At 48.2% G+C, this 14,969-nt stretch overlaps 1 protein-coding gene across 1 annotated transcript in view; it reads left to right on the top strand.

Moving 5' to 3' along the window:
- The window catches only part of PSMB9 (proteasome 20S subunit beta 9), a 240,527-nt gene that overhangs the window by 26,640 nt on the left and 198,918 nt on the right, over positions 1–14,969 (top strand). The window contains exon 2 of the mRNA XM_085614621.1: positions 10,178–10,245. Coding sequence (XP_085470747.1) covers positions 10,178–10,245 — 68 coding nt within the window. The remainder of the gene's footprint in view (positions 1–10,177; positions 10,246–14,969) is intronic.

A 14,969-nucleotide genomic window follows, 5' to 3' on the forward strand; every position in this document is an offset into this window, starting at 1 on the left:
TTAACACCCAAATTTAGCAGTGGGAAAAAGAAAGTTGACTATTCCAGCTTTTCAAAGGGCCTTCCCACATGCAGCAAGACGTGTCGCTGCGTTTTTAGTAATTTTTGAACCATTTGAGATAGAAAGCAATTTTGTTGTTAAAATCTGTAGATTATGCAGCAGATGATGGATTATGTGTCAAATCTGTCACATGCATAATTCTGCAGAAGTCGCCGCTGCTGCACAATCGCATAATTCCAGTGGCCCTGCCAAACATGCAGCATCAGACTGGGGAAAAAAATAGGCCCAGTACCAAAATAAAAGGGACCCCCATTAGTGAGTTAGTTAGCTAGAAAAGTGTCCCATGTTTGTAACCTAGGGCAGTTTTAAACTTTTAAAGACTGTAAGTTTTTTGTGAGGTATGGAAGACTGCACTGATGTGAGTTTGGTGCAGGCAAAGTTTGCTTTAATATCATAAAAATCAATAGTAAAAACCGGATCACCTGACCATAAAGCAGCACAACAACTAGCCCAAAAGAACGGCCTACATACTGACCTGACAGCAGGGCTTTAAGTGGGATGAAAAAAACTGGGGGTGTCTTTCAAAGTGGCATTGCTGATGTAATTAAGGGTGTGGCTTAAAAACATGTAAGCTATATAAATCTGTGCTTAGCATAGTGTGCCGCCCGACTGGTATTTTGCTGCCTCTGTCATTGCCTCCAGATAAATATTGCAACAAGTAAAATTACACCTACAACAAGCCAGTACTATTGGCTTTGTCAGTGGTTATTAGTTGCATAAGATGAATAAACCACATCTACAGCTTCCTTGTATATAATATTGAAAATGCTCCAGTTCTGACATGATGAGACTGTGAAATAACTATAACGAGTCTCTTTGAAGTTTCATTGTAGGTAGCGGAGGGTGGCACTGCTGCAGAGTTAAGATTTGTTTATTCACTCTGAGGGTGAGGGCAAAAATGGAGAGCGGGCCCGTCTCTTCACCTGCTTTTCAGAACTTTCATTCATTGTGCAGACAGTGGATCAATGTTTATGCAGGCAAACTTAAGGACATGAATATCGGGCCCCTTTTCAATGTCCATTTATTATTTTTATTTTTTTGCAGTTTTATATAGCACAAACTCGACCCGAAGGTATTGGAGCGCTTTACATGAACACCAGTCACGTTACACAAGGACACATTCATTTTTGTGGGCACGGGAGATTAAGTGATTTGCCCAGAACCACAGGATATTGAACGAGGCTGAGGCTCGAACCTCTTTCCCCAGCTTCAAGGCCGTCAGCTTTGGCCCTTATGCTGTTGTTGATGTATGTTGAATTAACAAACAACTATGTTTCTGCTCATCTTTAAACTACACAAACAGCTCCACCACGTGGCAGCTGTCATAAGTGCCGGTTCAAGCAGTTAAGTGCCGGTTCTGACCACCAGCTCAAATAAAGCACTGCCTCAAGCTGAAAGCTACTGTTTCAGAATGCCATAAATTAGCTTATGTTTATTATTGTGTGACTAGCTGGTGCGTCAAATTTTTTACAGGACTCTGGGTCAAAAACTTCAAGTACGGAACTTCTATCTACAAAGGGGCACATAGGTTAAGTCCATGTTTCTAAGTTAAACAAGCAGTGGTAGAATCAATAGGTCTGGCCCTATACATACCTATTTTACTTCAGGTTATTACTAGATGTTACTCTTGAGTCAGATGCAAAGCCTAAAGTCTTTAATAAGGTTCCACTCCTTCAATAAATTAATCAGGGTTTTGTAACATGCTGTACTCACCCATGAGGGTCTCAAGGCGCTGGGGGGTGGGTGTCCGTTGGGGTCATACGAAGAGCCAGGTCTTGAGGTCCTTCCTGAATTGGTGCAGTGTCGGGCTCCATTGGAGGTGAAGGGGGAGTCCGTTCCAGGGCTTGGCTGTGAGGTGGGAGAAGGATCTTCCACCAGCCCCGGGTACTGTAGAAGCGTGGGACGGTGGCTTCAAGACTTTACTAGCTTTTCGTCTGGAGACAGAAGCAACTGCTTAACAAATCTGTCACAAAGCTACAATACCTGAAGTTGCTACTAGAAAAGGTCTCAAGTCAGCGTCAGATGGCCATGCACTGGAAAACACAGCATCCTCCTACAATTGCAGAATGGTTGAGGGCGGCAGTGTTTTGCAAAGATCAGCTTACGTGCTACTGGGAATTAATGCCCAGTAGATCGAGGCCCAAAGATATATGGGCTCCATTGGTGAACTGGTTGGCGGCCGGAGGGGCAGATCTTATGGGTAATATTGCTGTCTGAGAGTTGTTGGGGCTCCTGCGGCTGTCAATCCACAACATTCTATTGGGCGGGGTGTTGAGTCTAATACTATTGGTAACTATCCCGCATGACGAATCACAGGGGTCGTGCAGCGGAGGAACACTCTCTATTGCTAAGGGAGTCGGCGGGTGGGCAGAATGCAATGTTGATCAACTGTGGAGCAGACAGGTGGGGAGGGGGGAGCAGGGGTTCTTTTTGGTTTTTCTTTGATTTTTTTTTTTCTTTGTTAAAATGTATTTGTATAGATCGTATAGTTGTGTAGGTATTATATGACCTAAACCATTTTGTCACGTGAAGTCTAAATCGCTGCCGGACCTCTGGGTTGTCAGGGTAACAGCTGTGTCAAGATGCTTCTACTACGAACATAATTTTGGCATGCCGGCCTCAGGGATGTAGGCACAAGACCATGTATGCATAATGGTTCAGCAATAATAATACTAATAATAAAAAAAAAAAAGCTCTCAAGTCAGATCCATCTGCTTGAAATCTTCACAAAGCTGTAGTACCTTAAGTCATTACCACATATCCCTATACATTTTTGCTATGATTTCTTTCTTCATGCAGGCAAGATGGACTTGAAAAACCTCAAGTTGTTCATAGTTGCCGCTCTCAAGTCAGATGCAAAAGCCTGAAAACTCTTTCACAAATCTGTAGTTCTTCATGTGGTTACTAGACACCCCTCTCGAGTCCACTCCAACTGCTTGAAGTTTACAAGTTGCAGTATCTCAGGTCGTTACTTGATGTCCCTATCAAATCAAATGCAATTGTTTTAAGTGGCTTTCACTAAGCTGCATCATCATATGTTATGTTATCAGTGTTGTAATAGCACGCTTATCACCCCATGAGGGTATCCAGGCGCTTTGTAGCTGGTGTGTGAGGCCATCCCTGGAGAGCTTACTGTAAGAACCAGATATGTAGCTTCTTGCAGAAGTCAATAAGAGAGGAGGAGGCTCTGATGTGTTGTGGGAACTCTTTCCAGGTTTTACGAGCCAGATATAAGTAGGAACCACCTCCTCCTCCTCTGCTTTTGTGTATGTGTGCGATGTGTGCTAGTGAGAGTCTGAAAGAGAGGATGTTTCTGAAAGATTGGTGGAAATGAATGCGGCTATTCAGGTAGGCTGGGTCTGTGTTGTGGAGTGCTTTGCTGGTGTGGGTGAGGAGTTTGAAGTGTGCACGCTTGTGTACGGAAGCCAGTGAACTTCCTTAAGGTGTGATGTGAGCTCGACGCAGGAGGTTGAGAACTAGTCTGGCTGTTGCACTTTGAATGGTCTGCAGTTTATCCCTGCACACAGGGTGTTCCTGTAGTCTAGTCTGCTGGAGGAGAGGGTTTGGGTGATCATTTTCCTGGTATTGTTCAGTAGCCACTTGAAGATTTTTTTCAGTATCCTTAGGGTTTTGAAGCCGGGCGAGGCTACTGTGTTGACTTGGGCAGCCTTGTCAAGTTTGTTGTCTATCATGATTTTGAGGTATCTTGCTTGTGAGCTATGCGTTGGGGTGGGACTGAGGTCTGTGGGCAACCAGGTGGAGTCCCATGGTGAGGTGTCTTTCCCAAAGACTACCTCTTCGGTTTTCACAAGTGTTTTGACTGAGAGGGACAGTATCCTTTGCGTGTCATCGGCGTACGTGGCATGTTTATCTTGTGAGTCCGTTTGATATCAACCAGTGCAGTCACGTGTTTGTTGATGTGTTTCAGGCTGAGCGAGGAGCCCTTCGGGACTCCACAGATGATTCCCCGTGCTTCGGAAGAATGTGGGGCATGTTGACAGTCTATGTTCTTCCGGTGAGGAAGGAGCAGATCCATTTCAGAGGGAGTCCCTGGATGCCTGCTCATGAAGTCATAGTTTCAGAATGGGATTGAAGGTGGTATTGAAGGCTGCTGATAGGTATAGAAGGATGAGGACTGCAGTTGCCCCCCCCCCATCGAGGATCATCCGTATGTCGTCCTTTGCTGCTGTGAGGGCCGTTTCCATGCTGTGGTTAGGTCTAAATCTTGATCGTTTGGCATCCAGAAGCTTGTGATCGGCGACGTGGTTGGGGAGGCGTTTGTTGATGGCTTTTTCCAAGACCTTGGCTGGCTAATAGAGGAGGGATATTGGTCTGTAGTTGGCAAGTTTGGTCGGGTCTGCCGAGGGTTTGTTTAGGAGGGCGTTGACGGCAGCATGTTTCCATGGTTCCGGGAAGATGGCTGTACTGATGGAGGTGGAAAGGATGGGAGTGAGGGCATCGCTCCTTTGTTGAAGGTGTGATGGCGGCAGGATCTACAACGGCACAAGTGCTGTTCCCCAGGTGCAAAATTCTTAGGTGCGCAAAATTTTAAAAGAAAAAAACATTTGCCCGCAAGTCTTTATAAATTGAGCACACCGGCGCGAGTTCGGGGGCACAATACTTGCCTTGCGCTGGCAATCTACGCTACGCCGCTGAGTGTAGGATCTTCATGATTGCTATGGTTTTCTCTGTGCTGATTGTGTCCCAAGTGGTGATTGTGTTGTCTTTGTTCGGCACTGGGAGACTTCTGGTGAGAGTAAGGGGCTCTGGTGGTAGGCAACTTGCTGTATAGGGTTGTGATCTTGCTGCAAAAGAAATTTGAAAGGTCTTGGTTTCGGTTGATGTTGCTGCTGGCAGCTGTGGGTGTGATGAAATCCTTGTCGATTGTGAAGATTTCTTTGTTGCTGTTGGAGCTTGCACTTATTCGTTTGACTAGGGCCTTCCTCTTAGTTTCTTGGATGAACTGGTAGTACCTTTTCTGGGCGGCTTCGAAAGCATCTTTCTCTACTTTCCTTGGCTGGTTCTCCATTTCCGTTCAAGATGTTTGCAGTGTCACTTGGGCATTCTGAAGTCTTCGATGTTCCAGCTGTCTTATGTTCAAGTTTTTACTACGTGGCTTCTCTTGGGGGCCAGAGTGCTGGCGCAGTTTGTGAGACACTTGTTGACGTTTTTGATGTCTTGTGCTAGGAGTCGTGAGTTCCGGTTCGTCTCGTGGAGGGCGGATGTCCAATCTGCCTTTGGTTGTTCCAGTGTCAGTGTGCTGAGTACACTGTGGGGGTTCTTCTGCATTGATGGATGTTGAAGGTGACTGTCTGGGTGTGTTGATCGTGATGTTGAAGAATATGCCTACAGGATCAAGGATAAATCACGCGCTTTCCACCACGTGAAAGACAAGTCCTCCACACGAGTGGGTAAAGGTACGTTTTTAATTACAGCAGGTAACCCAACAGCATAGCATGACGTGTTGCGACCAAGCTGGGTCTTAATCATATGCAAAATCAAACAGTGAAGATAGAGTGCAGACATATCCTTTATACACTGTCATTCAGTAGTTAAGCCTCACAGTTCCTTACTGTTTAGGGGCACAGATGACACTCTTAATAGGCAGTACTCTATGTCAATATATTGCTAATGCACCCACTTTAGCAACATTCGAGTTGGTAGGTAGGTGATCGTAATGTCCCAGTATTGACAGGACTCCAATGTCCATAATGCCTTGCAACTGTAAATAGACCTCATTGCATCCTTACTTTTAACACACAGTCATTGAATGCCTTGTTTTATAATTATGAACAAACAATGCCCTTTTCTTGCTTCAAATGGCATAAATTCTGAACAGTGGTACCAACTCAGCCAAATCCTCTGTTGCAAATCAAATGCAGCAGGCGGGCATCCTAAATTACACTTCCCAAACGAACCTTGATGAGAAAGGACGCCCAGCCTGAGAGGTTGAGGCTCGGTATATATATTTATATGTATATGGATGTATATAGATATATTTTTTTTAAATTATTTTTTGGGGGGAGAATTTGTTTGGGAGAAATTTTTCTTAAGGGTGGCAAGACACTCACAAACCTGCAGTGCCTCAAGTCATTACTAGAGGTCCTTTTCAAATCAGATGCAAAGTCAACCAATCGGGATTTATAAAGCGCGGCAAATCACCAGTGAGTGTGTCAAGGCGCTGGAGTTGCTAGCTGCTTCACCGAGAAAGCAGTGAAAAGCGAGGTAAAAGCAGGAAGAAGCACTCAGAAAAACAGGGGGAAAGGAAGGAGAAGGAAGTAAAAAAAACGAGGCAAAAGCAGGAGGAAGCACTCCGACAAACAGGGGGAAAGGAAGGAGAAGGAAGTAAAAAAAACGAGGCAAAAGCAGGAGGAAGCACTCCGAAAAACAGGGGGAAAGGAAGGAGAAGGAAGTAAAAAAAACGAGGCAAAAGCAGAAGGAAGCACTCAGAAAAACAAGGGGAAAGGAAGGAGAAGGAAGTAAAAAAAACGAGGCAAAAGCAGGAGGAAGCACTCAGAAAAACAGGGGGAAAGGAAGGAGAAGGAAGTAAAACAAGCATTGGCATAGCCAATAGGTCTCGCTTTTGGGACCTTGTAAGTATTTAGTTTTGCAGCGCAATATCCTTGGCGCAGCAACATCACCTGTTGCATGGCTAAACCTTGTACCTTATAAGTGTTTAGCCACGCAACAGTTGATGTTGTTGCACCAAGGATATTGTGCTGAAGTTATCCAGCACAATATCCTTGGTGCAACAACATCAAGTGTTGCATGGCTAAACACTTATAAGGTCCCAAAGGCGAGACCTATTGGCTATGCCAATGCTTGTTGGAATAGAAATATGTCAGAAAAATATGGCATTTGCAGTTAAAGTGTTTCTTTCTTTTTTGGATCCATTTCACAGGGGAACAAATAAAGGAAAGAGGATAAGAGCTGTTTGTTGAAGCCATGGTTTTTAGCACGTGAGGAGGTGCGAGACAGAAAGAGAGAGAGAGAGAGAGAGAGAGAGCGCGAGCGCATGGCTGGGAGCGGCCGAGCAGAAGTGAACACTGTAGGGAGGTGGGAGATGTGTATGGTGAGGGGTTGAGTTTATCATATTTAGAAGGGGGACCCTACACTGTGGTGAGAAAGATAAATCCATGCGATCGGTTGGTTTTATTGCGATTGGACCAAAGACGAGCCACCGTAAACGTTTTCCACTGTACACATCAACAAGGTACGATGGTACTTCCCGAAATAGTGTACTTTCCCACCGGGGAAATTAATGTTGTTGAAAGAAAGACGAGAAAACCAAAGTAGCACTTCACTAGAAAAACTCTTATAAGTGGCACTAGTTTGAGTTTGTGAATAAGACCAACCTGCCCTCTTTACCACCACTCTGTCTTGCTTTATTTAGTGTTTATTTTTCGTATTTTGAACCTTTTTTTTTCTCTCCGTGCTGAGGCTGCACTTTCAAATAGAGAAATATCTGACAAAGACGACATTTGCAGCCCAAGTGTTGTTTTTTGGATACATTTCACATCGCAACAAATAAAGGAGAGGAAAGAGAGGGTAGGCGTCATTTGTTGAAGTCATAGTTTTCAACTAGTGAAGAGGAGCGAGACAGAAAGAGAGGGATAACAGAAAGAGAGAGGGGTGGAGGGGCAGCAGCAGAGCAGGAGAAGTGAACACTGTTCAAAGAAAGAAGAGAAAACGAAAGTAGCTCTTTACTGGCAAACTTTGCAAAGTAGTGCTAATGTGTTTGGTTGTGAATAAAACCAATCTGGACAATTTTCGTGCTTTGAACCATATTTTTTTCTCCTCTCTATTCTGAGGCTCCACTTTGGAATAGAAAACATCTCAGGAAAAGACAACATTTACAGCCAAAGTGTGTGTTTTCTTTTTTGGATCCATTTCACAGGGGTACAAATCGAGGAAAGAGAGGGTAAGAGCCGTTTGTTGAATTCATGTGTTCAGCAAGTGAGCCAGAGAGCAAACCTAATGCCGTCAGATGTCCTCGTTGTAAAATGTAAGCACAGCGAGTTGCCACTTCGGAACAGGAGCTCATGTAAAGAGCTCTAATACCTTCCGTTCGGGTTTGTGCTATGACTGCAAAATAAATAACAGGAAATCGGTGCCTCCGTTAGCATGCGTAGATACTGAAACGCTCCCAACTGTGCACCCCTAATTGCAAAGTAAAATTAAACACTCCTTGATATTAGTGCACAGAGCAGTCGCCCTGAATATAAAACAAATATCCTTGTTGTAAAATTTTAGCACAGTGAGCTGACATTTTTGGAACTGGTGCTTACGTAAAGTGCTCCGTTACCTTCCGGTTGCAAAGGGAGTGCCATATGAGGCAACCGGCAGGGTAAAGGGTAAAAATTAAAGGATAAATAATAAAGGACTGGAAGCCAGGTAAAATGTATTTGTTACTCAGTATAGTGCCAACAATTGAATACTGCGTTATTTCCAAGTGTTTAACAGAGGAGTGAGTAAACAAGCGGCCATGCGGCCGCGAAAGTGATCGCGCTTGCGATCAAACATCAAAGCGGCCGCAAAAGTGAAAGTAATCTCGCTCAAACTCGGCGCGCGCGCCCGCGGACATGCACTGTAGCTCTAGGCTGGCCTGGTAACACTTTTTGGAGCCCTCTCAAAAAGTCTCGCCAGTCCAGCGCATGCGCTGGGTCAGGCGAGACCTAAAAACGAGGCAAAAGCAGGAGGAAGCACTCAGAAAAACAGGGGGAAAGGAAGTAAAAAAAACAAGGCAAAAGCAGGAGGAAGCACTCAGAAAAACAGGGGTAAAGGAAGGAGAAGGAGTTAAAAATAACGAGGCAAAAGCAGGAGGAAGCACTCAGAAAAACAGGGGGAAAGGAAGGAGAAGGAAGTAAAAAAAACGAGGCAAAAGCAGGAGGAAGCACTCAGAAAAACAGGGGTAAAGGAAGGAGAAGGAAGTAAAAAAAACGAGGCAAAAGCAGGATGAAGCACTCAGAAAAACGGGGAGGAAGGCAGACGGTGCTGCATCATGGGAGAGCTAGGCGTGAAGCTTGCTCAATGGGGTCCATAGTAGTTGTGTTAAATCACCAGGACCCTCTTATGAATTGCTGGGAGACTCCTGCCCCTCAAGACTCCACCTTCCATAAGTCCTGCTGTATAGTGGGAGTCCATCTAGATGTTGGGTTTGGAATTCCTGGCAGTGATGCCCTACTTCCAGTCCTTTGGTTGTCTGTGGAGCTGCAGCCTCCAAGCAGCTTCGAACGAGGTGACTCTTCAGTGCCCCAGAGACGATGGTCCATCGCCACCTTCACTGAATCAGTCTTGCATCTTCTGTCTTGACTCTCGTCAATCACGTCTGATGATGCTGTCTGCACCGAAACCTTCTCAGACCTCAGGCACAGCAGCATCCACAAAATCACAATGGCCTTATTTAGGGCTGCTAGTGTCCAGTGAGACTGGAGCTTTCCGATCCACACTATTTACCACCCATTGTGACACTGTCATCCAAATTCAAGAGGTAATTAGACTCCAGTTGTGACAGTAATTTACTACTGGTAACCTCAGCACTGTGCTATCAGACCCCAAAATGTATTACCAGGCACTCCCCTTAAAATCTTGACTCTTGGGCCCATCGGAGGAGGCCATGAAGCTTGGAGACTCAGACTGCTGTGTAATATAGAACTGCTTAATCACAAAACAACTGAATATCCGTCCATTGTTTTACTTTTATAAACACATAAACCAAGTAGCAGTCACAATATAAGAATACACGAAGAAAGTGAGAGCTACAGCTTCTTTCTAGCCAGAATTTCGACTGCAAGCGCAGGCGCTATATTAAGCTTTGAAACACAGGAATGTCCCTCAATGATGGTGTTGTGCCTCGTCCCCGCGTTCAAGCGCATAGAACCAAGGTTGACTTTGCTAACATGAGAGTGGGCTACCAGATTGTTGACCATTTGCTTCGATGACGCGGTTTCTAGCCCGTCCTCTCAAGCACAGTGCACAATCTCATTGTCTCTCCCTCAATACAGTTCTGTCACCAGGTAGGATTACTACACTCCAAAGGTGAACTGTATCCCTTCGTTTGCTGAGATTGTTGCTGCTTCTCAGAGTTGCAATGTTTATTTGTTCCCTCTCTCTACAGACGACCATCCTTGCCGTGGAGTTTGACGGTGGTGTTGTGGTGGCCTCAGATTCCCGGGTGTCTGGGGGGTAAGTCACATTTACAACTCATATCGAAATCATCGATTTAAGCAATAGCTGCTTAGAATGTAAAGCATGGTGTGAAATGTTATAAAACAAACCTTCAGAAGCTGTCTGGAAGAAATCTTCTACTACTGCAAGTCACAGAAAGCGACACCCCTTCAAGGCTGACAGCAGAAGACACATCAAAATCAGAATGGGGTGAGATATTTTATTATACCATAATGGAACCCTACATGACACAGATGTCTAGGGAGAACTCTGGTGGTTCTAATAAGTTGGTGACATTTCAAACACCATCCCCAAAAGCCCAGTGGATGAAGTACCGCTCTGACCTCTGACAGACACCTGCTCACCAGCCCTATGTAAACGACACTGAGCTGTGACACCTTCCCCACTGATCGTTTCCCACTGTGAGCTATGACAGACTCCTTCCTTACCACTCTGTAAGGCACAGCTGAAGATCCAGTGATCTAGTCTCCATCTGAGCTGTGGCAGTCACCTACCTCGCCAGGTCTCTGTAAACCACTCTCTGAGCTGCGACAGACACCCTCCTCTCCAGCTGTCTGAAACCACTCTCTGAGGTGTGATAGACACCCTCCCCTCCAGCCGTCTGAAGCCACTCTCTGAGCTGTAATAGGCACCCTCCTCTCCAGTCCTCTGAAGCCACTCTCTGAGTTGTGATAGACACCCTCCCCTGCAGCCGTCTGAAGCCACTCTCTGAGCTGTGATAGACACCCTCCCCTCCAGCCGTCTGAAGCCACTCTCTGAGCTGTGATAGGCACCCTCCTCTCCAGCCCTCTGAAGCCACTCTCTGAGCTGTTATAAACACCCTCCCCTGCAGCCGTCTGAATCTACTCTCTGAGCTGTGATAGACACCCTCCTCTCCAGCCCTCTGACACCGCTCTCTGAGCTGTGATAAACACCCTTCCCTGCAGCCGTCTAAAGCCACTCTCTGAGCTGTAATAGACACCCTCCCCTGCAGCCGTCTGAAGCCACTCTGAGCTGTGATAGACACCCTCCCCTGCAGCCGTCTAAAGCCACTCTCTGAGCTGTGATAGACACCCTCCCCTGCAGCCGTCTGAAGCCACTCTCTGAGCTGTGATAGACACCCTCCTCTCCAGCCATCTGAATCTACTCTCTGAGCTGTGATAGACACCCTCCCCTGCAGCCGTCTAAAGCCACTCTCTGAGCTGCGATAGACACCCTCCTCTCCAACCATCTGAATCTACTCTCTGAGCTGTGATAGACACCCTCCTCTCCAGCCCTCTGACACCACTCTCTGAGCTGTGATAGACACCCTCCCCTGCAGCTGTCTGAAGCCAGTCTCTGAGCTGTGATAGACACCCTCCCCTGCAGCCCTCTGAAGACACTCTCTAAGCTGCGATAGACACACTCCTCTCCAGGCTTCTGAAGCCGCTCTCTGATCTGTGACAGTCACCCTCCTCTCCAGCCCTCTGAAGCCACTCTCTGAGCTGTGATAGACACCCTCCTCTCCAGCCGTGTGATGCCACTCTCTGAGCTGTGATAGACACCCTCCTCTCCAGCCCTCTGAACCCAATCTCTCAGCTGTGATAGACACCCTGCCCATAAGCACTATGAAGCCACTCTCTGAGCAGTGATGAGCACCCTCCTCTCCAGCCCTCTGAAGCCACTCTCTCAGCTGTGATAGACACCCTCCTCTCCAGCCCTCTGAAGCCAATCTCTCAGCTGTGATAGACACCCTGCCCATGAGCACTATGAAGCCACTCTCTGAGCAGTGATGAGCACCCTCGTCTCCAGCCCTCTAAAGCCACTCTCTGAGCTGTGATAGTCACCCTCCTCTCCAGCCCCCTGAGGCAACTTTCTGATCTGTGGTAGACACCCTGCTCTCCACCCCCCTGAAGCCACTCTCTGAGCTGTGATAGACACCCTCCCCTCCAGCCGTCTGAAGCCACTCTCTGAGCTGTGATAGACACCCTCCTCTCTAGCCGTCTGAATCCACTCTCTGAGCTGTGCTAGACACCCTCCTCTGCAGCCGTCTGAAGCCACTCTCTGAGCTGTGATAGACACTCTCCTCTCCAGCCCTTTCAAGCCACTCTCTGAGCTGCGATAGACACCCTCCTCTCCAAGCGTCTGAAGCCGTTCTCTGAGCTGTTTTAGACACCCTGCTTTCCACCCCCCTGAAGCCACTCTCTGAGCAGCTGTGATAGACACGCTTCTCTCCAGCCGTCTGAAGCCACTCTCTGAGCGGTGATGAGCACCCTCGTCTCCAGCCCTCTAAAGCCACTCTCTGAGCTGTGATAGGCACCCTCCTCTCCAGCCCTCTGAAGCCACTCTCTGAGCTGTGATAGACACCCTCCCCTCCAGCCGTCTGAAGCCACTCTCTGAGCTGTGATAGACACCCTCCTCTCTAGCCCTCTGACACCACTCTCTGAGCTGTGATAGACACCCTCCCCTGCAGCTGTCTGAAGCCAGTCTCTGAGCTGTGATAGACACCCTCCCCTGCAGCCCTCTGAAGACACTCTCTGAGCTGCGATAGACACACTCCTCTGCAGGCTTCTGAAGCCGCTCTCTGATCTGTGACAGTCACCCTCCCCTGCAGCCGTCTGAAGCCACTCTCTGAGCTGTGATAGACACTCTCCTCTCCAGCCCTTTCAAGCCACTCTCTGAGCTGCGATAGACACCCTCCTCTCCAAGCGTCTGAAGCCGCTCTCTGAGCTGTTTTAGACACCCTGCTTTCCACCCCCCTGAAGCCACTCTCTGAGCAGCTGTGATAGACACGCTCCTCTCCAGCCGTCTGAAGCCACTCTCTGAGCGGTGATGAGCACCCTCGTCTCCAGCCCTCTAAAGCCACTCTCTGTGATAGGCACCCTCCTCTCCAGCCCTCTGAAGCCACTCTCTGAGCTGTGATAGACACTCTCCTCTCCAGCTGTCTAAAGCCACTCTCTAAGCTGTGATAGACACCCTCCTCTCCAGCTGTCTGAAGCCACTCTCTGAGCTTTGATAGACACCCTCCTCTCCAGCCCTCTGAAGCCACTCTCTGAGCTGTGATAGACACCCTCCTCTCCAGCCCTCTGAAGCCACTCTCTGAGCTGCGATAGACACCCTCCTCTCCAGGCGTCTGAAGCCGCTCTCTGAGCTGTTTTAGACATTCTCCTCTCCAGCCCTCTGAAGCCACTCTCTGAGCTGTGATAGACACCCTCCTCTCCAGCCCTCTGAAGCCAATCTCTCAGCTGTGATAGACACCCTGCCCATCTTCACTATAAAGCCATTCTCTGAGCAGTGATGAGCACCCTCGTCTCCAGCCCTCTAAAGCCACTCTCTGAGCTGTGATAGTCACCCTCCTCTCCAGCCCCCTGAGGCCACTTTCTGATCTGTGGTAGACACCCTCCTCTCCAGCCCTCTGAAGCCACTCTCTGAGCTGTGATAGACACCCTCCCCTGCAGCCGTCTGAATCTACTCTCTGAGCTGTGATAGACACCCTCCTCTCCAGCCCTCTGACACCACTCTCTGAGCTGTGATAGACACCCTCCCCTGCAGCCCTCTCAAGCCACTCTCTGAGCTGTGATAGACACCCTCCTCTCCAGCCGTCTGAAGCCACTCTCTGAGCGGTGATGAGCACCCTCGTCTCCAGCCCTCTAAAGCCACTGTCTGAGCTATGATAGACACCCTCCTCTCCAGCCCCCTGAGGCCACTTTCTGATATGTGGTAGATACCCTGCTCTCCAGCCCCCTGAAACCACTCTCTGAGCTATGATAGACACGCTCCTCTCCAGCTGTCTGAAGCCACTCTCTGAGCGGTGATAGACACCCTCCTCTGCAGCCTCTGAGGCCACTTTCTGATATGTGGTAAACACCCTACTCTCCAGCCCCCTGAAACCACTCTCTTAGCTGTGATAGACACCCTCCTGTCCAGCCCTCTGAAGCCATTCTCTGAGCTGTGATAGACACCCTCCTCTCCAGCTGTGTAAAGCCACTGTCTAAAGCCACTGTCTGAGCTGTGATAGACACCCTACTCACGAGGCCCTTGGATGCCACTCTCTGAGCTGTGATGGACACCCTCCTCACCAGCCCTCTGAAGACACTCCCTGAGCTGTGAAAGACACCGTCCTCTCTAGCCCTCTGAAACCACTCTCTGAGCTGTGATAGACACCCTCCTCTCTAGCCCTCTGAAGCCGCTTCCTGAGCTGTGAGAGACACCCTCCTCTCCAGCCATCTGAAGTAACTCTCTGAGCTGTGATAGACACCCTCCTCTCCAGCCCTCTGAAGCCACTCTCTGACCTTTGAAAGACACCCTCCTCGCCAGCCCTCTGAAGCCACTCTCTGAGCTGTGATAGACACCCTAATCACGAGGCCCTTGCAAGCCACTCTCTGAGCTGTGATAGACACCCTACTCACGAGGCCCTTGGAAGCCACTCTCTGAGCTGTGATAGACACCCTCCTCTCCAGCCCAGCCCTCTGAAGACACTCTCTGAGCTGTGATAGACACCCTCCTCTCCAGCTCTCTGAAGCCACTCTCTGAGCTGTGACAGACACCCTCCTCTCCAGCCCAGCCCTCTGAAGACACTCTCTGAGCTGTGATAGACACCCTCCTCTCTAGCCCTCTGAAGCCGCTCTCTGAGCTGTGATAGACACCCTCCTCTCTAGCCCTCTGAAGCTGCTCTCTGATCTGAGATAGACACCCTCCTCTACAGTCCTCTGAAGCCGCTCTCTGAGCTGTGAGAGATACTGTTAGACCTGTCAGCCCTAGGG

The sequence above is a fragment of the Triturus cristatus genome, chromosome 1_1 (genome assembly GCF_964204655.1).
Source record: "Triturus cristatus chromosome 1_1, aTriCri1.1, whole genome shotgun sequence".
Classification (NCBI taxonomy): Eukaryota; Metazoa; Chordata; class Amphibia; order Caudata; family Salamandridae; genus Triturus; species Triturus cristatus.